The sequence below is a fragment of the Mustela nivalis genome, assembly GCF_964662115.1.
Source record: "Mustela nivalis genome assembly, chromosome: 17".
Classification (NCBI taxonomy): Eukaryota; Metazoa; Chordata; class Mammalia; order Carnivora; family Mustelidae; genus Mustela; species Mustela nivalis.
In genome coordinates, this window is record NC_139036.1 from 43,532,578 (window position 1) to 43,559,614 (window position 27,037).

At 44.7% G+C, this 27,037-nt stretch overlaps 1 protein-coding gene across 1 annotated transcript in view; it reads left to right on the plus strand.

Moving 5' to 3' along the window:
* The first annotated feature begins 1,876 nt into the window (after positions 1-1,876).
* DHX8 (DEAH-box helicase 8) overlaps positions 1,877-27,037 on the plus strand; it is a 31,988-nt gene continuing 6,827 nt past the window's right edge. Inside the window, exons 1-17 of the mRNA XM_082706216.1 lie at positions 1,877-2,192; positions 7,572-7,657; positions 8,604-8,676; positions 9,108-9,193; positions 10,051-10,160; positions 10,549-10,914; positions 11,397-11,541; positions 11,638-11,841; positions 12,477-12,564; positions 14,927-15,024; positions 15,896-16,043; positions 17,210-17,391; positions 19,562-19,756; positions 20,069-20,254; positions 20,374-20,584; positions 21,248-21,429; positions 23,955-24,095. Of these exons, the coding sequence (XP_082562342.1) occupies positions 2,045-2,192; positions 7,572-7,657; positions 8,604-8,676; positions 9,108-9,193; positions 10,051-10,160; positions 10,549-10,914; positions 11,397-11,541; positions 11,638-11,841; positions 12,477-12,564; positions 14,927-15,024; positions 15,896-16,043; positions 17,210-17,391; positions 19,562-19,756; positions 20,069-20,254; positions 20,374-20,584; positions 21,248-21,429; positions 23,955-24,095 (2,649 nt within the window). The 5' untranslated portion in view covers positions 1,877-2,044. The remainder of the gene's footprint in view (positions 2,193-7,571; positions 7,658-8,603; positions 8,677-9,107; positions 9,194-10,050; positions 10,161-10,548; positions 10,915-11,396; positions 11,542-11,637; positions 11,842-12,476; positions 12,565-14,926; positions 15,025-15,895; positions 16,044-17,209; positions 17,392-19,561; positions 19,757-20,068; positions 20,255-20,373; positions 20,585-21,247; positions 21,430-23,954; positions 24,096-27,037) is intronic.

Genomic DNA, 27,037 nt, shown 5'->3' on the forward strand with positions numbered 1-27,037 from the left:
GGAGAAGAGGATTTCATGGGCATCTGCATTTGGGCTGTCAAGTTATCCACTATCTTTGCTTTTCTTTCTTTTCCTTTGGCTTAAAAAAATTCCTTGGTGTTACAGGAAATATGTGTATTGTGTAACAAACTTGCACTCTTGAAAACATGTATATGTAAATAAAATTTGGTAAGTTTTGCTGTTAATATTTACTACTGAGATGCGTGTTCAATAATTTCCAAATAATCCTAAGAGCGCTTAAAGTTAAACTTTATTTTTAAAATTTTTTTGAGAGAGAGAGCATGTGGGGGTGCAGGCAGAGGGAGAGAGAGAGAATCTTTTTAAAAATTATTTTATTTTATTTATGTATTTATTATTTATGTATTTGAGAGAGAGAGGGAGAGAGCACGAACAGAGGTAGGGGGAGCAGTAGGCCTCCCACCTAGCAGGAACCCCCCCCCCCCCCAACTAGAGGCTTGATCCCAGGATACTGGGATCAAGACCCAAGGTGAAGGCAGGCACTTAACCAACTGAGCCACCCAGGCTCCCCATCTCTAAGAGATCTTACAGTATTTACTGCTACTACTACTACTACTACCACCAACTACTACCCACTGTGGTTCTATATCCCTTTCCCCCACAGCGCTTTGAAGACAAAACAAACTCCATGTTCCCCCCTCCTTCCAGGTAAATAAAGCAGAATATAAATTTAAAATTTCTAAAGGCAGAGAAAGGAAGTCAAATGGGTTAAGTCCCTAAACTGGCAAGTTGAGCACATTGACTGGAGAGCAGGATCTTCCTTTCCATTCACCAGGAAAAAGAATCCGAGCAGTACTGATTTCTTAGGAACCTGGAAACACGGAGCTTTTGGAGTTAGTGAGAGCTATTGCTCCTGGTTTTCTGTGTCATTTTTTCAGTCCGTGGTGAGATGTTGGAGGGACAGAGTCCAAAGGTGCAGCACTGTAATGTAGCCTGAAGCTAAAAACAAAAGGGTCTGACATCCTCCCTTTTGCTTGATTGGAGGGTCACTCACGCCAGGGTGCCTTCATTTCGTTATGCGTTACACAGAGCAGTGCGGTGTGGGAGAATCCTTACTTCACCTAGGATTGTTGCAAAGGAAAACGGAGACCAGAAATACAAGTTGGGAGACCCGAGCTTATGACCTTAGGTTCACAGCACGGCTGCTATCTGGGGGGCACAAGTTCTGAGGGTACTGGAAGGGGAAAATTCGGAGTTGAGAAGTGGTTTTCACAAGACAGCCGGGTGGCTCTCTGGGGTCTCAGACTGAGGGGACCTGTACCTGACAGATGAATTTGACACTGACCATTATCTCACCCTCAGGCTTAGAGTAACTGACATTCGTAGTGTGTTTACTATGTGTCAGACTCCTTGCACAATTGTCTTAGTTATCACCTGAGCCCATTTACAGCAACATTATCCCATTTTATAGATAAGAAAACGCAATCCCCTAAGATTAATTTGCCCAGTGTCACTTAGATTAGCGGAAGTGTCAGTTTCCTTATCTGTAAAATGAATTAATAACAGAATTAGACTATCGCCTAGTGGTTTGTTACAGAATCGCTCAAGATAGTAGTCACGAGCCATGAAGAGGTAAAGCTCCGGGGATAGAAGGAACAGCTATAAAGCAAGTTTTGCCTTTTCTAGGCTTGAATTCGGGTTCCTTTTTCAAAGCGCAGGCGCAGGCGCGGAGGAGGCGTGAGGGTCGTAACTTCCCGGCGCCCTTTGCGCAGGCTACGGTCGCCCTCTGCCGACGTCAAGTGGGAGAGCGCTGAGAGCGAGCGTTTCTGGGCCTGAGAGCCGCCTGAGAAGCTCGCTGGCCCTGTAGAGGGCGCTGCCGGCGTACAGAGTAACCCACTTGGCCGTCCCTTCCTTAAGCACTTCCTGTCTGATCTCTATGATTCGTAGGCTGCGTCACGGGAAATTTCATTCGTTTTCAATTTACTGTAAACAAAAGGGACGTGCGCCGACCCGGAAGTGAATACTGGAGCAGGCCGGGAGTAGCTCTGAAGGCCGGCTGTAAAGCTGGGCGGCGGCGGCCTTAGCCATGGCGGTGGCTGTGGCCCTGGCGGGAGCCGTAACCACCACAGAACTAGGCCCCGCGGAAGAACTCGCCAAACTCGAGTATCTGTCTTTAGTGTCCAAAGTTTGCACCGAGCTGGACAATCACCTGGGGATTAACGACAAGGATCTGGGTAAGTCGGAGGCGGCCCCCGCGGCCTCTGGGCTTGGGTCGAGGGAAGCGGAAGGAGAAATGGGGTTGATGGGCTGAGTATCTGTGTTCCTGTGAGTCTCTTTCCCTCTCTGTCGCAGATACTTGGGCCCAGGGAAGCAGCGGCCTTATCCCCCGCTTGAGAACCCTCCAGGCTGAGGTGTTAAGGAGACCATTGCCCAGAGCTATCAGTGAAACCCCGAGCGGCTATCGCTCCTGCTCCCTGCTCCCTCCCCAGCCCCAGCCTTAGTTAATTAAACAGCGTTAACAACAGCAGCAGCAGCAGCCGCTTCGTAATGATGATAATGATGGCCGACCTTTATTGACAGGGCAGATATTATGCAAAGGGCTTTACTTACATTATCTTACTTGGTCTTCACACGACCGTGTCAGATAATATTTGTTTTTCCATTAAGAAAACAAGGGTCTTGGGCTCCCGGATGATTCAGTCGGTTAAGCGTCTGCCTTCGGCTCAGGCAGGTCATGTTCCCAGGGACCTGGGATCAAGCCCCTGTGTGGTGCTCCGTGCTCACCTGCGTCTCCCCCTCCCACTACTTGCCGCTCTCCCTGCTTGTGCGCTCTCTTGCTCTGTCAAGTAAATAAATACAAACGTAAAAGAAACCCCAAAAACCTAAGGGTCGAGTAATTAAGTGATCCCCCTCAAAGTTACATATCAAAGGTGAGCCTAATCTGGAATCCCAAGTCTTTCGAAGTCTGCCTTTAATTGTTCTCAACCACTTATTAGGCGTTTACGGATAGAATGTACCAAAAGGTGGAACTGAAAAAGGCCGGGGGCCTAGAGCTAAGGCCACAGGCAGGTGGAGTCCTTATGAAAGCAAAGGGAGGAAGGGATCAAAAGCGTCAGTGGAGGTGTTCACCTTTGATAGGTACAGGGATGCTTGATCCATTTTAATAGGAAGGAGGACAGAGAATGTGGTTGTAGATGCAGATAGGTTTAGGGACTGGTGGTAGGAAGATGAGGGAGAGACTTCCATTTAATTGTTCTCTTTTCTAAATGAAGATGAAACCATCAACTGAAGAGATGGAGGGGAAAGGGCATGTGACAAAAGGGGTCAGGGAGGTTAGATGTGTGATCTTGATTAAGATACCTAATGTCTCTGAAGCTGTTTTCCTCATCTGTGAAATGGGGACAATAAGGTGTTTTTTCCGGGGTTATCATGTGACACCTAGGAAGATGCGTTGCCGCCAGTATGTTTTAGTTCACCTTTTTCTTGCTTCCCAGTCAAGATAAGCTTGTCCTGTATCATTTGTCTTCATTCTCCTTCTCTTTTAGATGGTAATGAGTGACACTCTTGTAGTTTGCAATTTGGGTTGTCTGTTCCTTCAGCAAACATTTAATGAGCCAGTGTTAAATCGTTTTGATGTTAACCTCATTATGTACAAAAATAGAATGAGGTATAAACGCCATAATTTTCTAGCCTATATATGACTGAAGACTCCATTTAATCTGCAGGTAGACTACAAATTTTTTCTGTTTGTAATTCTGACACCATTTTTTTATTTATTAAAAATATTTAAGTAATCTCTGTGGCCAGCATGGGGCTTGGACTCACGAACCTGAGATCAGGGGTCGCACCCTCTTCCAAATGAGCCAGCGAGGGTCCCCTGACGCCATTTGTAATGTGTGTTTTTTCCAGGACTGCTAAGCAGTTCTGTGACACTGGGTGGTAATCCTACATTGAACTGAGTTTTGATGCTGTCTGCCTGGAGATAGCATCAGATCCCACAGGTTATGGACTCAGACCTACAAGACTGCCCCACCCCAAACTTCAAATACCATTTGCAAGGTCAGGTTGTCAACTTGTGCCCACCAAGTCACTATATATAGATCAGAGGTTCCAATGACCCCCCTCCTTGGGTTTGATTAATTTGCTAGGGCGACTCCTAGAGAGAAACATTTTACTTACTAGATTACCCGTTTATTATAAAAGGATATAACTCAGGGATAACCAGATAAAAGAGATGTGTAGAGCATGTATATGGGAAAGGTTGACCAGTGTCCATGCTCTCTAAGTGCCCACTGTCCTCAAATCTCCATGTGTTCACGTTGCCATAAGCTCTCCAAACCCAGTCCTTTTGGGTGTTTGTGGAGGATTTATTATAATAGGCATAATTGAAAAAAAAAAGACATAATTGATTAAATTGTTGGCCATTGGTAAACAACTCAATCTCCAGCCTCTTTCCCCTCTCCAGAGGTCAGGGGTGGGACTGCAAGTTCCAGTCGGTAAACACACGGTTGGTTTCCCAGGCAGCTCCTCACCCTTTTTGAGGAGCTTTCCTAAAGTCATCTCCTTAATGTAACAAAAGACTTGTTTCACTCTCCACACCTCTGAAATTCCAAGGGCTTTTAGGAGTGCTGTGCTGGGAAAGGTGATGGAGACCAAGCATATATTTCTTCTTATAAATCTCAATATCACAGTGTTGTATACAGAATTATAAAACCAGTAACATTAAAGTTACTAAAGTTGGAAAAAATGAGATAGTATTTTTCATTTGAAACTAAATTGCCAGAGTGGGTTTAATATCTAAAAGGTGTATATTTGCTGCTCGTTTTTTTTCTTTTTAAAGATTTTTATTTATGTATTAGAGAGAGAGCGTAAGAGGAGAGAGGTCAGTGGGAGAAGCAGATTCCCTGCTGAGCAGGGACCCCGATGTGGGACTTGATCCTGGGACTCCAGGATCATGACCTGAGCTGAAGGCAGTTGTTTAACCAACTGAGCCACCCAGGCGCCCCTATATTTGCTACTCTTACATTTAAAAAAATTTTTTTTTCTAAAGATTTTATTTATTTGACAGAGATCACAAATAGGCAGAGAGGCAGGCAGAGAGAGAGGAAGGGAAACAGGCTCCCCACTGAGCAGAGAGCCCGAGGGGGCTTGATCCCAGGACCCTGGGATCATGACCTAAGGGGAAAGCAGAGGCTTTAACTCACTGAGCCACCCTATTTGCTACTCTTATGTTTATTTATTGACTTGATTCTTTTGATTTTGGCTTTAATGTTTTTTTTTTTTTTTAAGGGAGATGGTGGGGGAGGGACAGTGGAAGAGGGAGAGAAGTAGGCAGAGAGGCAGGCAGAAAGAGAGAGAGAGGAGCAAGCAGGCTCCCTGCCGAGCAGAGAGCCCGATGTGGGCTCTATCCCCAGGACCCTGGGATCATGACCTGAGAGGAAGGCAGAGGCTTTAACCCACTGAGCCACCCAGGTGCCCCAGGAGAGAGAGAATCTTAAGCGGCCTCCATGTTCAACTGGGAGCCTGATGCAGGGCTTGATCTTACCACCCTGATAGCATGACCTGAGCTGAAAGCTAAGAGTCAGATGGTTAACGGAATGAGCCACCCAAGCACCCTGATGTACTATTACTTAAATCAGTTTCATTATTTTTCCTGTTTTCACCACTTAACTTTTTTTTTTTTAAGATTTTTATTTATTTGACAGAGAGACAGCCAGAGAGGAGCACAAGTAGGGGGAATGGGAGAGGGAGAAACAGGCTTCCTGCAGAGCAGGGAGCTCCACGCGGAGCTTGATTCCAGGACCCCGGGATCATGACCTGAGCTGAAGGCAGATGCTTAATGACTGAGCCCCCCCCAGGCGCTCCAGCACCGACTTGTTTTTAATCACTAATTCATCTTTGAGATGCCTGGCTAAGTCATTTGGTAGAGCATGTGACTCGATCTCCAGGTCGTGAATTTGAGCCCCACATTGGGTGTAGAACTCACTTAAAAAAAAAAAAAAATTCTGGGTGCCTGGGTGGTTCAGTCCTTAAGTGTCAGCCTTCAGCTCAGGTCGTGATCCCAGAGTTCTGGGATCCAGCCCCGAGGGAAGCCTGCTTCTCCCTCTCCCCCTCCCCCTGCTTCTGATCACTCTCTCTCTCTCTCTTTCAAAAATCAATATATCTTGGGGCACCTGGGTGGCTCAGTGGGTTAAGCCTCTGCCTTCAGCTCAGGTCATGATCTCAGGGTCCTGGGATTGAGCCCCACATTGGGCTCTCTGCTCAGCGGGGAGCCTGCTTGCTTCCTCCTGCCTCTCTGCCTACCTATCATCTCTCTCTTTCTCTGTCAAATAAATAAAAAATTAAAAAAAAATCAATATATCTTTAAAAATTCTGACTCACTAGTTCATCTTTGATTGTTGACTTAATTTAATGATGTAATTTTGAAAATTAAGAAAAAGCCCCTGATTAATGACAGCTGCAGTGTGAATGTGCTGCTGATTGCTTCGGAGTAGTCTCTCGAGCACTGCGTGCCCAGCACCACGTGACTGACTTCTCTCTCCACATTTCTCTGCGGAATGTGGACCCAGAAGTCAGGTTGCCTCGGTTCCACTCTGGCTCCACCAGTTATTGTAGGGTAGGTCAGCATCTCAAACCCTTAGCCTCCTCATCTGAAAAAAAAAGGCGGGGGGGGGGGACAATATTGGCATCTGCCGATGGGGGCTGTTGTGAGACATGGGGATAACTCTGGTGAAGCACTTAGCATAGTGCTTGCTGGGCGCAACAGGGCGGTCACAAAGCCTTGACCATTGACATTGTTATGTGTAAGCTCTGTCCCTGTACTCTGATGGCATTTGGCTTTTACTTAATGGCATCAAAAAGGTAAAGGCATAGAAATGCCAGCTCGGAAATGGTATGAGAGCACTAGTTTATGCTAGTTATCCAGATCTCCCATGCTATTATTGTTACGTTTTAGCTTTAAAATCCAGATGAAACCATTACCGCTTTTCTGTGGGGTTCACAGCGTGAATGTTACTATCTCAATCCCTCAAAAAATGCACTTTGCTCCCGAAAGTCTCTTACTTAATAACTATCTCTAATATTAGAAATTTCCAACACTGGGCAGGTTTGTAGAGAAAAATCTGGGGGGCAAGTGAGTCTTTGATCAACTTGGAGATTGTATCACCCAGCAGCCGCCTGGCTGGCGTAGATGGATTGGGTCTGACCTTCCTGAAACTGTAGAAAGCTTCCTACTGTGTGCTTCCATGGGGGGAGATGGGAGGGGGAAGGAGGGCTCTTGCTTTTGGGTACAGTCACCTCTGGAGTCTCTGTGGCAATGTGGTCAGCTACTAGTCTTGTGAGAAGAGTGTGATGATCTGGGGGAGGAGAAATTTTCTCGCTTTGGTGCGTGAAGGGCCTGGCGAGCCATTCTGTAGTAATATCTTTGCATTTCTGAAAATGAACTGGAACATACCTGGATAATCTTGGTACTCTAAATTCTCTTTACTCTCACTGGATGGCGCTCTCTGGTTTTTATGACTCTTGGATAGGCTAATTGGTTTGGCTTTTAATGTACTTGAAAGTGATTTTTTACTGGTCTCCATTCCAGTTTTAATCCCTTTTCTCCTTTGCAGCTGAATTTGTGATCAGTCTCGCTGAGAAGAATACCACCTTTGATACTTTTAAGGCTTCCCTGGTCAAAAATGGCGCTGAATTCACGGTATGTGTATCTAGGGACCCTTGTTTTATTTTAATGTCACTACTGAAATTTTGATAGGATTTCACATAGGATTTCGGTGGAGAAAGGAGATAATTTGTACATACCAATCAAAGAAAGCCGTAAATGTGTAATGTTTTCATACCGCGCGGCAGCGGTGATATAACCGGATTTCCTGCGATGCCTTTCTAGGAAAGTGGGGCAGGATTTCCATCATTAAGTCTTTATGAGTATTTATAGTCTTGTTCTATGAATCCGAAGTCAAAAGCAAAAGAGTCTAGGTTTTGGAAGTAATTCTGAACAGTGGAAAATAAAAATGGTTGAATGGAACTGAATTACTTTTCCCCCCAAAGAGTCCTAAATAATCAGCTTTCTCTGAAGCCACTTTGCTAGGTTCATGCCCATCATATAGATACTCTGTGCTTTGTTTGTTCCAGCTAGCTCCATTCAGGTGTACAACCAGTTTTTCTTTTTTTTTTTAAGATGTGTTTTTTTATTTTTTTATTTTTATTTTTTTTTTAAGATTTTATTTATTAATTTGACAGAGAAAGATCACAAGTAGGCAGAGAGAGAGAGGGAAGCAGGCTCCCTGCTGAGCGGAGAGGCCAATGCGGGACTCCATCCCAGGACCCCAAGATCACGACCTGAGCTGAAGGCAGCGGCTTAACCCACTGAGCCACCCAGGCGCCCCAAGATGTGTTTTTTTTTAGAGAGGGTGAGAGAGAGTGCATGTGTGTGGGGGCGGAGTGGCAGAAGGAGAGAAAATCTTAAGCTCAAGCTGAGCATGGAGCCACACATGGAGCTCAATCTCATAACCTTGAGACCATGACCTACGCTGAAACCAGGAGTCAGACACTCAACTGACAGTTGCCACCTAAGTGCCCCTAAAACTAGTGGTTTTAAGCACTAATTCAGGGGCTGATAATTTTTGTTCTGTTTCTTTTCAAAGGATTCTCTTATTAGTAACTTGCTGCGCCTCATACAAACCATGCGGCCTCCAACAAAGCCTTCTACTAGCAAAGGTGAGTAGAGTGTCTGACTGTGCTTAGCTTCCAGAACGCTGTAGAGCATGAGCATCCTGTAAATTGTGTTCTTTTCCCTTGTGGCAGCTCTTGAGCCAAGTTCACAGTCTAGTAACATTTCCCAGATGACGTAAAATTAAACTCATTAGACATAACTAATCAAATGAATTCTTATGTATCTCTTTCCCCACCCTCACATCCTACCACATGCCCAGATAGTTTGTTGAGGGTTTTGTCATCAGTGTTATTATTAGGAAATCAGATTATGTTTATATTAATGTACATGAGTTACATGTAGAAAGAAAAATGCCATGTTCGGTTTTTAGTTTGATGCAAATCTGATATTGAGGTTCTTTGTTAAAAATATTAAATCTGTCTTTCTTTTTCTTTTTCTATACTTTTAACTCCTCGATGCTCTTTGATGAAACAAGATCCAGTTGTTAAACCCAAAACCGGAAAAGAAAAGCTGAAGGAACTCTTCCCAGTCCTTTGCCAACCAGACAACCCTTCTGTCCGGGTACTGATACTATTTTGAGAATGTCTACTAAACTGTGGTGTTTCCTCCATCCCTGTCCCTTTGCTTTTTGTCTCATTAGTTCCTAGTTTTAAGTTTGTGTTCCTTGTAATATATTTTTCAAATTGAAAGTGTTGGTCAACTCCCTGAATACGCACTATGCCTAGAATAGTGTTCCAGTTCAGAGAATGATGTTTGAGGGAAATGGGATTGACAGTTGTGGGGAGCAGTGATTAGGGATATGAAATAAGTATGGAATAGCTTAAGGTTCTAGAACATATACTGATATGTGAAATTAGATTTTTTTTGCTCTATTACATGTTAGAAGTGTTTTTGTTTTTATTTATTTTTTTGAAGATTTTGTTTATTTCTTTGAAAGAGGTTGAGAGAGAGTGTGCAAGAGTGCACAAGCAGGGGGAGGGGCAGAAGGAGAGGAGAAGCAGACTCTCTAGTGAGCAGGGAGCCTGATTCGATTTGGGGCTTGATCCCAGGACCCTGAGATCGTGACCTGAGCTGAGAAGCAGAGAGTTAACTGACTGAGGCACCCAGGAGCCCCCTTAACATCTATTTTCTATTTATAGTAATACCTTGGATGCTTTTGCAGGAGGGGTGGTAGCTAATTGCCCTCTGTAGGCTAGGCTTGTATGAAAGAGAAAGGGAATTTGCCAAACGTAGCAGTGATTTCTCAAGAGCCTCTGCTCATTCCTTCTGCTGGAAATCACCACCTGCCTCTCCTCTGCTTCCTTTGCATAAAGTGGTCAGTGATGTAGGGGCTGGAGTGATGTAGAGGGATCTGGAGTGCAGATGTTCACGATTTTCTCCCCCTCTCCTCCTAACTTCACCGGCCGCGGCTGTTACAGACCATGCTGGATGAGGATGACGTGAAAGTCGCTGTGGATGTGCTGAAGGAACTAGAGGCCTTAATGCCCAGTGCTGCGGGCCCGGACAAGCAGCGAGATGCCGAGCACCGGTTCGTTCTTAGTGTCTTAGCCTTTGGAGGTTTAGGATATCGTGATAGTTGAATTTCTTGGATCTGCTAAGCAGAATTTTGGGCAAGTTTACAGAATCTAGACCGGCCATGTCCCACATTGTTAGATCTCCTTCATTGCTCCCTACAAAGAGTATTTACACAGCGAATGCTAAGTCGTTCATAAGGTAGAAGTCTGGGTTGAAGGAGGCTGAATATGTTTGTGACCTCCTCTTTTATTGGCCTGCAGGGGTGTCACAGAGAAACTCTAATTCAATTCAGCACTCAGTAGGCACTTGATGTATGCAGCACTGTGCTGGGTGCTTTGGGATGCAGAGACATGAAATTGGGCTGGTCTCTTTTTTCAAACAGGTGTTTGTTGATTTGTTAGGGACAAGACGAAGAAGAAGAAGCGGAGCCGGAGCCGCGACCGGGACCGAGAACGGGACCGAGATCGGGAGCGAGACAGAGACCGTGATAGAGACCACAAAAGGAGACACCGGTCCCGCTCCCGGTCACGTTCCAGGACCCGGGAAAGGAATAAAGGGAAGTCTAGGTATCGGTCCAGGAGCAGAAGTCAGAGTCCCCCCAAAGATAGGAAGGACCGGGACAAGTATGGGGAGAGGAATCTGGACAGATGGCGGGATAAGCATGTGGACCGTCCTCCCCCAGAAGAGCCTGCCATCGGAGACATTTACAATGGCAAAGTCACCAGCATCATGCAGTTTGGATGCTTTGTGCAGCTGGAGGGATTAAGGTAATGGCCGGTACTCTTCTTTTACACCTGTGATGTGCAGAATTTCTCTTATCACTGGGGATTTTCACATTCTAAAAAGTTATGATTAATGTTGCCTTAATGAAGTCAACTATATTAGGTTGTTAGAATTTGACTTTTTTTTTTTTTTTTTTAAGATTTTATTTGTTTATTTGAGAGAGAGTGCATGGGGCTGGCGGGGATAGCAGAGGGAGAGGGACAAACAGACTCCATGCTCAGTGTTGAGCCTGATGTGGGGCTTGATCTCATAACCATAAGATCACAACCCTTAGTGGAATTGAAGAGGTCAGACACTTAAACTGACTGAGCCACCCAGGTGCCCCACTATTTTATTTTTTGACCACCTTCTTGGTATTTTCAAGTTTTGGAGTTTAAGACCATTTCCTTTTGTTGAGTTTCAACAATAAATCTGTTGGGGTAAAGGTATTTTAGGCATTCTCCAGATGTGTGTGACTCTCCCTTAGGAAGCGGTGGGAAGGCCTGGTGCACATCTCTGAGCTCCGGCGAGAAGGCCGTGTGGCCAATGTGGCAGATGTGGTGAGCAAAGGTCAGAGGGTGAAGGTCAAAGTACTGTCCTTCACTGGGACCAAGACCAGTCTGAGCATGAAGGTAGGTGAGATACCCAGTCAGTTTCTACATCTCATGGCCAGGGAAACATAAGAGGACAGAGAATGAGTGAGTTCCCTTTTTTTGTATGTGTTTTAGGATGTGGATCAAGAGACTGGAGAAGATCTAAACCCCAATCGACGACGGAATCTTGTTGGGGAGACCAATGAGGAGACTTCAATGAGGAATCCAGACAGACCAACTCACCTCTCCCTCGTCAGTGCCCCTGAAGTAGAGGATGATTCACTGGAGCGCAAACGCCTTACCCGCATCTCTGACCCGGAGAAGTGGGAGATCAAACAGGTTGGGGCCATTTGCCTTTATGGCCACGGAGTTATTCTGCATGTTACGGTAGTTAGGAGGACGGACCCTGGAGCCCAGTGGCCCAGGGTGACTTCTGGGCACTTACTAACTATGCGATTTTGAGCCAAGCTACTTGACTTCTTTGTGCCTCAGTGCCCTCATCTGTGAAACAGGGTAGTGGTGGCGTTGTGGGGGTTAAATGAGTCTGTAGAAGTGGAGGGCTTAGGTTCTTGTTTTCACCATTTGTCAGTGTATGTCAGCGCCATGGGATGCCAGGCCCTGAGTAGATGCTAGGGCTACAGAGATGGATGTATCATGGTTCCTTACCCTTGAGGAACTCAAAGTCCAGATGGAAACATCATTGTCACAGATGGATGTTATGTAACGGGGAATGTGCACAGGGCTGTGCTGGGAAAAGCAGGGAGGGAGCAGGTTACACTTCCTGGGGGTGAGACTCTTGAGCCCTCCTTAGGCACTGCCCAGGGGTGTGATAGATGGTGTTTGAGGCCCCACAGTCCTGGGTCAGAAGGGACAAAAAAACCCAGGCTTCCTATGGGAACTTCTGTGTTAACTCCTACGAAGGAAGAGTTGTGATCCTAGTGGGTTACAGACGTTGCCTTCTGTCCTTGCATTAGATGATTGCTGCCAATGTGCTTTCCAAAGAAGAGTTTCCGGACTTCGATGAAGAGACTGGCATTCTTCCTAAAGTGGATGATGAAGAAGGTAACTGGCTGCTTGGATTGAGCAGGATCATGGATCTGGAAAGACAGTGGGCAAGTTGAGCCGTTGGATGGGGGGCTTAGATGTTGTTTAACCTTCATCTACGTCTAAGGAGTGACTTAGCTCGTATTTTCCTTAGGTCTTACCACTCCTTATCTCTGAGAACCAGAGTGGTTCTCATCCCTGCATCCCCCCCCAGGATGGAAGCAGAAAATGCATTTTTCTGATAGACATTTATATATTGTACTTTTTGGTGATGATACTTTTTTTTTTTTTTTTTTAAAGATTTAATTTATTTATTTGACAGAGAGATCACAGGTAGGGAGAGAAGCAGGCAGAGAGAGAGGAGGAAGCAGGCTTCCTGCTGAGCAGAGAGCCTGATGCGGGGCTCGATCCCTGGACCCTGGGATCATGACCCGAGCCGAAGGCAGAGGCTTTAACCCACTGAGCCACCCAGGTGCCCCGATGATACTTTTTTAAAAAAAGATTTTATTTATTTTAGAGAGGGAGTGAAGAGCGGATCCGTACCAAGCAAGTTGGGGGAGGGGCAGAGGGAGAGGGAAAGAGAGGATCTAAGGCAGACCTGCTGAGCACAGAGATTGAGACCAACTCGGGGCTCAATCTCATGACCTGAAATCATGACTTGGACCAAAACCAAGAGTTAGACACAACCAATTGAGCTACCCAGCACCCCTGTGACACGTGTTCAGGCTATAAAAAGTTGTATTTTGGGTAGTAAATTTCATCTGATAGTCTTAGTAATTGTTCTGAAAATTGTGGGTCCAATTAGACTACCTCTGAGTTGCCATGGAAATAACTTTCAACTCAGCTTATTAACAGTTTTTTTAAAATTGTGAAATCCATCAGGGGGACATAAATTTATGTAACGGTAATAAGTGAACACTATGTACTTAACTACCCAGGTTACATAGAATTTTACCTGCACCTTTGAAATCCTTACATGTCCCCCACTGATTAGATGCTCTTCTTTGCTCTGCTGGATAACCACCATCCTAAATTTTGTGTTAATTATTTCCCTGCCTTTTTTTTTTTTTTTTTTTTTAAGCATTTTTCTATCTATATATCTGTCCCTAACCACTGCCTTACTTAGTCGGTTTGAACTTCCTTTCTTTTGATTATTCTTTTGATATTTATCTATGATGATTAAAAAAATATATATTTATTTATTTGACAGAGATCACAAGTAGGCAGAGAGGCAGGCAGAGAGAGAGAGGAGGAGGCAGGCTCCATGCGGGGCAGAGAGCCCGATGTGGGACTCAATCCCAGGACCCTGGGATCATGACCTGAGCTGAAGGCAGAGGCTTTTTAACCCACTGAGCCCCTGATTTTTATAGTTGTATTTCATTTTCATTTCTGTAGTGTTTTCTGTATGTAAATTTACCATAATTTTTCCATTTCACTTTCGATGGGTATATGTTTCTGATGGACATGTTTCGGTGTTTTTGCTTTTTATTTTTAATGATTTTATTTATTTTGAGGGCTCCTGGGTAGCTAAATAGGTTAAGCATCTACCTTCGGCTCAGGTCATGATCCCAGGATCCTGGGTTCGTGTCCCATATTAGGCTCCCTGCTCCAGGTCTGCTTCTCCCTCTGCCCTCCCCCGCCCACTCCTGCTCACGCTGTCTCAAATAGGATCTTAAAAAAAAATGTACTTACAGATTTATTTATTTTGAGAGAGAGAATGTGAGTGTGGAGATGGGCAGAGGGAGAATCTCAAGCAGACGCCATGCTGAGCATGGAGCCTGACACGGGATTCAATTTCATGACCCTGAGTAATTCAACTTATTTTTTTTTGCTAATCTTTTGTGGGTTAAGTTACTCCATAATGAAGTTGGGTGGCAAATACCTTAGGACCATTTAGAATGTTATACCACATTTTTCCCTAGGCTTAACTTTTCTTTTTTTTTTAAAGATTTTATTTGACAGAGATCACAAGTAGGCAGAGAGACAGGCAGAAAGAGAGGGGGAAGCAGGCTTCCTGCTGAGCAGAGAGCCCAATGCGGGGCTTGATCCCAGGACCCTGATATCATGACCTGAGCTGAAGGCAGAGGCTTTAACCCACTGAGTCACCCAAGGGCCCCTTAACTTCTTTTGACAGTAGCTTCTCTGATCAGTTCTTCTGTCAGAGTATAAATGCCAGAAGTACCTGGGGGCAGGGGAAACAGCCCTTTCTGTTAGAGTTTCACTTGAATTGCTGTCTTTTTGACCTTGTTAGCTGTCTTTGTTAAAGATCACTGGTGCCCATGGAAATCATCTGTTTTGGTAACAATGATTGATTATTTCTCTCTCTCTCTCTCCCTCCTTTTTTTTTTTTCCTTAATTTTTCTTTTGGGGGGATTTTTAGATGAAGATCTTGAGATCGAACTGGTTGAGGAAGAGCCTCCATTCTTGAGAGGGCACACCAAGCAAAGCATGGACATGAGCCCTATTAAAATCGTTAAGGTAAGAAATGCTGGGCCTCTAACCTGGGTGTGCCGAGCAAATTTCTTTTCTTGATATAACTGTTCAGTTAGTTTCTCAGAGCAGTCTATTACATATGCAAAAGCAGAAGTTAGGCTGAAGGTAATATTGACTGTTGGTCAGGGTCTAGAATGTTTTTGTTTTAAAGGGGGATTGATTTGGCTTTGTTACTTTTGCCTTTTTGCTTCTTTTGCTCTCATTCTGCTCTGTTTTGGGAACAAAGGAGGAAATAGGAGTGGTTGATCTACTATTACTGCCTTTGCCCTTGCAGATTCCAAGGCAGTTTCGAAGGGCCCACGTGACCAGTTGGGACTGGCCCTCAGTAGAAAGCTATAGTGCTGAGTGCTGCGGGTGGCAGGGCTGTGAAGAGAAGAACTCATGGAAAGTTATGATATGTTTTTAGGTTTGGAAAAGGATATTTTAAAGGTCTTTCAGCCCAGCCCAGTAATTCACTCACATAGCCTTTGCAGCAATTTCTCCCCTGTGGTTTTCTGTCTGCTTGACATTTTGGTGACAGGGAGTTTGCCAGCCCTTAAGGAGACCCACTCCCTTCTTTAGAGGGATCTGATCATTAGCTGTTCTTTAGAAGCTGAAATGTCTCTTACCAAGACAGCCATGTTAGTCCTCATTTTAGTTCCACATTCTGTAAATACAGAAGAAGTGTTACCCCCCTCCTGTGTGTCTCATCTCTCTTGGGGTTCTTATCTTCAAGCCAACAGCCCCATTGTAGTCTGGTACATTGAGATGAATGTCCTTCTTAGGTTCAGGGGGCTTAAACTCTACATTTTATTTCCCGGATATTTACTGCATGCTGAGATCTTACTGTGACGCTGCTTGTTCTCTGGTACATTAGAACCCGGATGGTTCCCTCTCCCAAGCAGCAATGATGCAAAGTGCCTTAGCCAAAGAAAGGCGGGAACTCAAGCAGGCCCAGAGGGAAGCGGAGATGGATTCTATTCCCATGGGGCTCAACAAGCACTGGGTTGATCCTCTGCCTGATGGTAAGACCCTGGGGCATGTGGACTGTTCAAAAATAATCCGATCCTTCAGTGGGTTAAGCATCCAACTCTTGATCTCGGCCCCCATTGGGTGTGGAGCTTACTGAAAAAACAAAACAAAACTTTTTTTTTTAAGTATTTTACTTTGTGATTTTATGATTTTTTTTTTTTTAAGATTTTGTTAATTTTTTTTGACAGACACAGCAAGAGAGGGAACACAAGCAGGGGGAGTGGGAGAGGGAGAAGCAGGCTTCCTGCTGAGCAGGGAGCCCAATGCAGGGGCTTGGTCCCAGGACCCTGGGATCATGACCTGGGCTGAAGACAGATGCTTAACGACTGAGCCACCCAGGTGCCCCAAGTATTTTATTTCTAAGCAGTCTCCACACCCAATGTGGGGTTTGAACTCACAAACTTAAAATCAAGAGTCGCACACTTTACCAACTGAGCCAGCCAGGTGCCCCAAGAATTTTCTGTGCTAAAGATAATACAGCTTTGAAGCTTCTTTTTTCACATAATTATTTGTGTAGTCAATGTTAAATAACTGCCAGATAGAGTCTTACTGATGTGAGGCAACTGGGGAGCTTGAGGTACGCTGTGAAGTAAGTAGACATGATCGCTTCTCTCACAAGGCTTACAGTTTAGTGGGGAAAATGAAGATTAATCACAGTTGCCAGGTAACTAACCATATCATCACCGGTGCCGTCTGAAGTACAGGTGATGTGAGTCACTTCCCTGAGAAAGTTGAGACCTGAGTATAAATAGGACTGTGTCCATCAGAGGGGATGAGGTGGGCTTGGGGCGTGTGTCCCAGGCAGAAGAGTAGCCTGGGCTGGGGCTACTCCTGTGAGGTGGGGCGGCTAGGACTTAGGAATTGGGGCTCAATTCTAGAGTCCAGTAGCAGGTGCTGCTGGGGTCTAAACAGGGGAAGGGTATAATCAGAGTTGCATTGCCAAGGGATTGTTGAGTCTGCCCGGCAGAATGGATTAGATGGGGTGAGTGTAGACACCTGAGGTAATCTAGTAGGCTTTTCTAACGGGAGAGGATGGTGGCTTGAACACAGAGGTAGCAGACAGGAGGGATCCACTGGAGAAATGGGATTTGTTGAATGTTGGGAGGGGGGCACCGAGGTAGCTTGAGGATGATACTAAGTTGTGTGCCTTCCCTTGCAGCGGAAGGCAGGCAGATTGCCGCCAATATGAGGGGTATTGGGATGATGCCCAATGACATTCCCGAGTGGAAGAAGCACGCCTTTGGGGGCAACAAAGCTTCTTATGGGAAGAAAACCCAGATGTCAATCATTGAGCAGAGAGAGAGCTTGCCCATCTACAAACTGAAGGAGCAGCTGGTCCAGGTGAGAAGCCCCTTTATGATGTGCGGGAGTAGCAAGGTTTTCTAAAAGAAGGATGACGTGTTTGAATTGAAATTAGTTGGACAGATATGTGTACCTTTGAGGTGGCTTTTCTAAAGAGGATAGGAAAAAACAGAACACACCCAAGTACTCTAAAAAACTACACACACACGCACACACACGTACATATAAAATATTTATTATATATATTATATACATTCTTATATACACATGTATATATACACATATATGTTATATACATATACATACATACATATTATATATATTGCATATATATACACATATGTAATATATATATTTATTAGTCTGTACATTTTTTTAGATTTATTTATGTAATCTCTACACCGGTATGGGCTTGAACTCACAACCCCGAGATCAAGAGTTGCATGTTCTGCTGACTGAGCCAGCCAGGCGCCCCTGCATTTTTCTTTTTCACAATGAGGAAATAAACCTGTTTGAACAAGGGGCCTCTGGAATGGTTCTGAGTGTTGTGTGGCACAGAGCAGTGTCTCCGGCCAGTAAGAGAGATGGGGATGCATAGCCAGGGATCCCATTTGGGCAAGACTTTGCTAGGGGAACTTTTTTCCATTTTTTTGGAGGTTGAATTTGAAGACCAGCAAACTCCCTAGGCAGCCGAGTTTACTGGTTCCTAGTGAATCCTTTCAGTGTTATCTCACACATACACAAGCAAGTACAAATACATAAGTACATGCATGAATGCTCTATGTTTTATGTCTGCTCTCTGTTTCTAGGTGGCAGCATATGGTGCATATGTTCTGCATCTTGCTTTTTCCCCTTCATGGTAATCATGATAAGCTCAGAAAAATTTTCTTTTTTTTTTTTTTTGGTGCTTTTTTTTTGTGGATGTGCTCTGGCTTATTTAGCTTGTCCTGTATTTTTTTTTTTTTTTAAGATTTTTTTTATTTGACAGAGACACAGTGAGATAGGGAACATAAGCAGGGGGAATGGGAGAGGGAGAAGCAGGCTTCCCGCTGATCAGGGAGCCTGATGCAGGGCTCCATCCCAGGACGCTGGGATCATGACCTGAGCGGAAGGCAGACACTGAGCCACTCAGGCGCCCCAACTCATCCTGTATAATAGACATATAGGTTGATGGCCATCCTTTACTGTTACAAATGGTGTAGAAATAAGACTTCTGGGCTAAGGTATTGGAGTTTTGGCAGTGGCAGTGAGTGGGGAGCCCGTTTTGGGGCTCGTTCCCAGAACCCCAGCATCATGACCTGAGTGGAAGGCAGATGCTTAACCCACTAAGCCACCCAGGTGCCCCAGGAACGCTTTATATACCTTTTTTATTTCCTGTTGAATTCTTCAACTGTGTGTGTGTAATACTTAAAAAAAAAAATATGTAAAATCAGGGCTATCTGGGTGGTAGTTTATGGTTTTAGCCTCAACTGTTATGTTCTTATGAATTTAAGAAAACCAATAAAATTTTAAAAAGTAGAGTTGAGGGCACCTGGGTGGCTCAGTGTGGGTTAAGCCGCTGCCTTCGGCTCAGGTCGTGATCTCGGGGTCCTGGGATCGAGTCCCGTATCGGGCTCTCTGCTCAGCGGGGAGCCTGCTTCCCTATCTCTCTCTCTCTGGCTGCCTCTCCGTCTACTTGTGATTTCTCTCTGTCAAGTTAATAAATAAAATCTTTAAAAAAAAAAAAAAATAGAGTTGAGTCAGTTACAAAAAGAATATCCATAAAGTTTCAAGTTTTTTTTTTAAAGATTTTATTTATTAACTTGACAGAGAGAAATCACAAGTAGACGGAGAGGCAGCCAGAGAGAGAGAGATAGGGAAGCAGGCTCCCCGCTGAGCAGAGAGCCCGATACGGGACTCGATCCCAGGACCCCGAGATCACGACCTGAGCCGAAGGCAGCGGCTTAACCCACTGAGCCACCCAGGCGCCCAAGTTTCAAGTTTTTAAGTTATACATGTAGTTCAAGTAAGAAAGAGCATTACCCATAGAAAATCACCATTGATTTTTTTTTTCTATGCATAACTTTAGACTCTGGTTATAATCCTATTGTATGTCTATTATCATATCCCCTTTTTCTTCTTTAGTGTTAGAATGTAAACATTGATTATTTTCCTCCAGAGTAATGTGTGGGAAATTTTAATGACTGTATTTATATTCTGTTGCTTTCAGGCTGTCCATGACAATCAAATCCTGATAGTTATTGGAGAGACAGGATCAGGGAAGACAACACAGATCACCCAGTACCTGGCGGAGGCAGGCTACACGTCCCGGGGCAAGATTGGATGTACCCAGCCCAGAAGAGTAGCGGCCATGTCAGTGGCCAAAAGAGTGTCAGAGGAGTTTGGTTGTTGCTTGGGCCAAGAGGTAAGTGGGTAGTGAAGCTGTTCTGGAAATGCCTGAAGAGAGTGTATAGGCCCAGATCTCTCTCTCTGAAATGGGAATGGTACTGTCTTCCTTCATGTTTCTCTTGTGGGGAAGAGGCTTCTCATGGTCATCATTGATCTGTTCAGGGTCAAATCCAAGGCAGATTTTACTGTGAGGAAGTCACTGCATGTCTTGGTTGAATTCTTACCTATTAAGATTGCAGGGAACATTCTCACCGGGCTGAAGTCTTGCCTGGTGATTGCAGAAAGGAGAGGTTTGTGTCTCAGGTTTTCAGCTTTGTTTCTGCTTTAGGTGGGCTACACCATTCGATTTGAGGACTGCACCAGCCCAGAGACAGTGATCAAGTACATGACAGACGGGATGTTGCTCCGAGAGTGCCTGATTGACCCTGACCTCACACAGTACGCGATCATCATGTTGGACGAGGCGCACGAGAGAACCATTCACACGGACGTGCTCTTCGGGTTGTTGAAGAAGGTAGCTAGGTGCTCTTTGGTGACCCTTCCACCTGTCAGGAACTCAGTTCTGGGAATCGGGTTTGAGTCCCTGTGCCTTTTTGCTTTAGTCCTTCTGAGCCACGTCGTGTTTCCCTTTAGACGGTTCAGAAACGGCAGGACATGAAGCTGATTGTCACCTCAGCCACGCTGGATGCAGTGAAGTTTTCTCAGTACTTCTACGAAGCGCCCATCTTCACCATCCCTGGTCGAACATACCCAGTGGAGATACTGTACACGAAGGAACCGGAGACAGATTATCTGGACGCCAGCTTGATCACTGTCATGCAGATCCACTTAACAGAACCACCAGGTGGGAGGAAAGAGAATTTTCCCCTCTTAGGCCAGAAGTCCCGACGTGGGTCGATTTTCTCTCATCTTATAAAACAGTGCCTTTTAAATATCAGTCTCTCTCTAAGCCAATGACTTATATGTTTGAAGGGGCGGTAGAGGTATAAATAATGGCCCTCAGGGTTTATTTATTTATTTGTTTTTTTAATTTTAATTTTTTTTAAAAGATTTTATTTATTTACTTGACACACAGAGAGAGAAATCACAAGTAGGCAGAGAGGCAGGCAGAGAGAGGGGGAAGCAAGCTCTCCACTGAGCAGAGAGCCCGATGAGGAACTCGATCCCAGGACCCTGAGATCATGACCCGAGCTGAAGGCAGAGGCTTAACCCTCTGAGCCACCCAGGCGCCCGGCCCGCAGGGTTTAAATGCATCTGTTTAAACATAGACATACACACACACACACACACACACACACAAATAAATGTAGACACAAAATTTTTAAAAAAATAAATATTAAAAACAAGAACACACTAAAAATGAAAAACCAGAATCAACATGGACAGATGAAAACCTCTTGGTTTGTTAGAGGTCAGAATAGGAGTGTATCTTCTATCATTTGGTGTTCTTTTCATGTCTGTCTTTTCTGTGGAGCACACACACAGGAAGTCAATGGTTTCTTCTTAGGTGATATCCTGGTCTTCCTGACTGGTCAGGAGGAGATCGACACCGCATGCGAGATCCTCTATGAAAGAATGAAGTCCCTGGGACCGGATGTTCCAGAGCTGATCATCCTGCCAGTGTATTCTGCTCTTCCCAGTGAGATGCAGACCCGAATCTTTGACCCGGCTCCACCTGGCAGCAGAAAGGTAACAGTGGGCAGAGGTGAAGCTCCTGTGTGCCCTGGAACCACGTAGCCTATGCACCTGGCCCTAATGGGGATTGCCTAAGGTGCACGCAAGCTTTGGTTTTTTTATGTCTTAGAAAACAGTCGGACCAGTTTGTTAAGGAATAAGGATCTTGTATGTGGCCTTAAGCTCCTCATCTTCTGCTGTATTCGACAGATATTTTTTGAGCGTCTGCCAGGCCTTAGGGTGTGCACCAGGGCTGCGGTGTGAGGCCAGGCCTCTCTGCTGTGGGGCACCCAGCTGTAGACAGGCCTTGAACGTATGGTGTGAAAGAGCTGCTGGGGCTGTGGATACCCCGAGGGGGAGGCCCTCGCCCAGAATTCTTAGAGGAAGTAAAGACCTAGGCTCATCCTGAAGAGCGCATGGCTGTTCCTCTAGCCGGGAAGGGTAGGAGGACAAGCATTCTGAGAGGACAGTCTGTTATAGCCTTGGGACAAGAAAGTGTGGCCATCTCAGGGGGCTGCGTCCTTCTAGCAGCTAGAACTCACTGTGTGGGTGTGCATAGGAGACAGTGAGAGAGGAGACAGATGGGTTTTTTAAAATAACAGCCTTCCTGAGATGTAATTTACATACCATACAATTCAAGCTTTTAAAACATACAATTTAGTGGCTTTTAGTATATTCATAGAATCGTTTGATCGTTAATTGCCATTACTGATGGTAATTAATCATAACTGTTGATCACTAGAGTTAATTTTAGAATAATTTCATGACTCTAAATGAAACCCGGTACCCCTTAACAATCACCCCCCCTTCACCCCTCTGCTTAGCCCCTGGAAACCACTAATCTGCTTTCTGTATTTCCGGATTTGATTATTCTGTACAGTTCATAGAATGGGGTCATATAATAAGAGGTTTCTGGTCACTGGGTTTCTTTCACTTAGTATGTTTCCAAGTTTCATCCACATTTGTAGTATGTGTCCAGTACTCATTTTTTTTAATTGCTGCACAATATCCTGTTGTAGAGTGATAGTCTACATCCAGAATGTGGATGTACCGCATTTTTATTTTTCCATTCACCAGTTTTTGGATATTCAGGTTGTCTCCCCATTTTAGCTATTATGAATAATGCTGCCGTGAGCATTTGTTTACAAGTTTCTGTGCGGACATATGTTTTCATTTCTCTTGAGTACATATCTAGGAATGGAAGACAGATGGATTCGAATCACACTGAAACATTAGAATGGATGCATCATTAGGGTGCATGGAGGTGTGGGGAGGAAGGGCAGAGAGAAGTCAGGAATGACTGACTCCTAGCTTTCTGGCTTGGACAGCTAGATGGAAGAAGGTGCCTGGGGAGGGGAAAGGTAGTGATTCCTCCTCTGTTCTGTTCCTGATGATTAGATTTACTCTTATATAAAAAAAAATTTTTTTTAAGATTTTTATTTATTTACTTATTTGACCACAAGTCAGAGACCACAGTAGGCAGAGAGGCAGGCAGAGAGAGAGAGGGAGAGAGGGAAGCATGCTCCCTGCTGAGCAGAGAGCCTGACTTAGGGCTTGATCCCAGGACCCTGAGATCATGAATTGAGTGGAAGGCAGAGGCTTAACCCACTGAGCCACTCAGGTGCCCCTTTTTAAAATAATTTTTAAAGATACGTTTGAGAGAAAGAGAAGAGTGCTTGGAGGGAGAGTGGGAGGGAGAAGCAGACTCCTTGCTGAGCAGAGAGCCTGATGTGGGGCTTGATCCCAGGACCACCAGAGATCGTGACCTGAGCTGAAGGCAGACACTCAACCAACTGAGCCACCTGGGCGCCCCATGGACTTCTTTTTAGGAGGGCTCTGCAGCTCAGTGGCAGGTGGAAGCCTTTCAGGGCCAGTGAGATCCTGGCACAATGTGGGATGTTGTGGTGCTTCCTCGCAATGATTTTTCCAAGCAATTGTGTTTTATTAGCTGAACCTCTGGGTGGAAGAACAGTGGCAGTGCCAAGCCGAGACCAATAATCTTCCAGATCACACATACGGCTGCACACACACAAACCATGAAATTCCTCTGCCGCCTCGTTCATTTTATGATCAGAAGAAAAAAAAATCTCTCTCTTGTTCCACATACACAAACAGCCCATTTTGTAGTCCAGATGTCCCCATGGGGGAAGAAAAATCTCATTTTGCACTGGCACATGTGATGCCAGGAAATCTCTGCTTTCCCAGGGTGTGAGAAAATTAAAATTGTAGTAATCAACATTGGATCTAGAAAATGAGATATGTAGCCATTTGCATCAAATGAAATTGGCTTTGATTGGCCTTTGCTTTTTCGTGTTCCACTTCTCCTTTCAGGTACCACCCCGTCCCCAACTTGACCTTTAAGATGAAGGCACTTCCCCTTCCACCCATTTGAGGCCAAACAGATTAAGTGCTGTGTAATCACATAGAGAGGCAGAGAGTGGCATATTCCTTCAGGAAAGTGTCTGAGGTCCGATGTCCTGATTCACACCTCAGGGCTGTGCCTGGGCAGCCTAATCCAGCGGTGTCCCTCTTATCTGCAGGTCGTGATTGCCACCAACATTGCAGAGACCTCACTGACTATTGACGGCATCTACTACGTGGTGGACCCTGGATTTGTGAAGCAGAAAGTTTACAATTCCAAGACCGGCATCGACCAGCTCGTGGTCACTCCGATTTCTCAGGTATAGCAGCTTCTACCCACAACAGTTCTGAAAATCCTCACTAGGGCTTGGTTTTATATTTTGAACTTTCCTTTTTTTTTTTTTTTTTTAAAGAGATACTCTTTTTTTTTTAAGATTTTATTTATTTTAGAGAGAGTGCACGCACCTGTGTACACACAAGCAGGAGGAAGGGGAAGGGATGGAGGGAGAGGGAGAAGCAGAAGCAGACTCCCTGCTGAGCAGAGAGCCCGACAGGGGTCTGATCCCAAGACTCTGGGATCGTGACCTGAGCTGAAGGCAGACGTTTAACCTGCTGTGCCACCCAGGCACCCATAAAGACATATTTTTAAAAAATACTGTACTTAGCCACAGACATCTGAGATAGTAGTAATTCATGAGATGTTATTGTGTTTCTTTGGTAATTGTGGAATAATTTCCTGTCCAAATTATATTTAAAAATGAAAAACCTGATCAGCTGTTTTTGGCTACAAGGCATCAAACATTTAAAAGGTCATTTTTTGGGGTGCCTGGGTTGCTCAGTGGGTTAAAGCCCCTGCCTTCGGCTCAGGTCACGATCCTAGGGTCCTGGGATTGAGCCCCACATTGGGCTCTGTGCTCAGCAGGGAGCCTGCTTCCCTTCCTCTCTCTCTGCCTACTTGTGATCTCTGTCTGTCAAATAAATAAAAAAAACTTAAAAAAAAAAAAAGTAAATAAAAGGTCATCTTTTGACTGGAATGGTTCCACTTGCAGGAATACATCTGAAAGTTTATAGTAAGCACACATCTGAAGGTAAGGGAAAAAGGATGTTCACCGAAGCATTATTTATATGAAAGGAAACCTGGGAAAATTCTAAATGAACTCCAAAAGGGAAGCTATTTAATAAAATATGGCATATCCCTGCCGTAAAATGTCTTGTGGTGTTAATGTGGTGGTGCGCATCTATGTTTAATGACATCAGCATATAATTATGATATATTATTTGAAAAAAGTGAGCTGAAACATAGCATGTAGACTCCAACTTTTGTTTAAAAATAAATGGTGTGCGCTTGTGTATGGGGTGTAGTAGCATTGGGCTTATTTGTTGGTGGAGCTGCTGGTTCCTGTGTTGGGTTTAAAGTGCATTTTTCCTCCTTATGCTTTTACATATTATCTTGATGTTCTATAAGAGGGATGTGTGACTTTCATCATGCATAGAAATCCAAAGGCTGTTGTCATTTTGACCCTTAAGGAATGCTAGCTACCGTCTGCAGAGTGCTTACTAAGTGCCAGGCACGAGGTACTTGCAGGTACACGAGCTCACTGCATCGTCGCATCTGTCCTTAGTGATAGATGTTGTTTGTACTGTCATTGCACAGATGAGAAGGAGGCACAGAGGGGTTAAGTGACTTGCCTAAGGTCACACAGCGGGTGGAGCCAGGATTTGAACGGGGGTGTTCTGCCCCCTGCACGTATGCTCTGTGCCGTGTCTTGGGGTGGTGCGTACAGCCTGCAGTGGTTGAGAAGTTAGCTACATGTGTCCTCTCTGTAGAATGCTGTACAATACGCGATTTCTTCCTGTCTTTCAGTGCTTCGTGACTTTTCATACTCTATCCTTTGCTTTGGGGCTAGAATAGGAATTTGTAAAATCCTGGTGCCATTTGTAAGACAGATGGTTTTGTCACCAAATGGCCCTCTTCAGATTGCCAGTCACTGTTGCCTAGCAACCTATGGCTAAACCACGTATATTTTTTTAACTTAAAAATTAGTGCCCCTCAGGGCACCTGGCTGGCCCAGTTGGATGTGACTCGTGCTCTCAAGGCCATGAGCTCGAGCCCGACACTGAGTGTAGCGATTACTTAGAAAAACACATACATGCTTTTTATTATTGATTAGTTATTATTTTTTAAAATTTTTATTTAATTTTTTTAAGATTTTATTTATGACAGAGAGAGAGAGAGGGAACACAAGCATGGGAGAGCTGGAGAGAGAGGAGCAGGCTCCCCACTGAGCAGGGAGCCCGATATATGGCTCAATCCCAGGATGCTGGGATCATGACCCAAGCCAAAGGCAGACGTTAACAACTGAGCTACCCAGGCACCCCCCAAAACCACTTTTTAAAAAAAAGATCTTATTTTTTTATTTGACAGATCACAAGTAGGCAGAGAGGCAGACTACAGAGAGGCAGTAGGGGGAGAGAGGGGGAAGCAGGCTCCCCGCTGAGCAGAGAGCCCGATGTGGGGTTCGATCCCAGGACCCTGAGATCATGACCTGAGCTGAAGGCAGAGGCTTAACCCACTGAGCCACCCAGGGGACCCCCCAAAAAAATACTTTAAAAATTAATGCCCCTCTCCCTTAAGTAGTGCAGAGAAGTATTACATTATTTTGGAGAAAGAGGAGAAAAAATTTTAAATTGCTCATAATCCTCGTACCAGAGCTGTCATCATTTTGATGCTTTTCCTGCCCATCATTTTTTGTTTCTTGTTTGCAAGTCTAGTCGTCTAAGTGTATGATTTTGTGTTTTTTTTTTTGTTTAAATATTTATTTTCTTGATTATTAATGTATAATAATGTTCAACATCAGATCTTTGATAAAAATCAGTAGAACTGGTCTGCAAGCCTACCATCAGAGTTATCCACAGTTTTAGGGCATTTTGTCCTAATTTTTCCTTCTGGTAGTATTTTTGTTTTGTTTACAAAATTAGTATTGTTCTATAACTTGCTTTTTCATGTGTGTGCATGAACATTTCCTTCTGTTATTGAGAGTCTCAAACCTGATTTGGGAGGGACTCCTGGCTGGCTTAGTGGGTTAAGCGTCCAACTCTTGGTCTCTGATCAGGTCTTGATCTCAGGGTCATGAGTTCAATCCCTGCGTTAGGCTCCATGCTGGGCCATGAAGTGGAGCTCAGAATTCTTTTGCAAGCGGAGCCTACACATATGCCTGAGCGTGTGCACGTGCACACACACACAGACACACCACACGCGTGC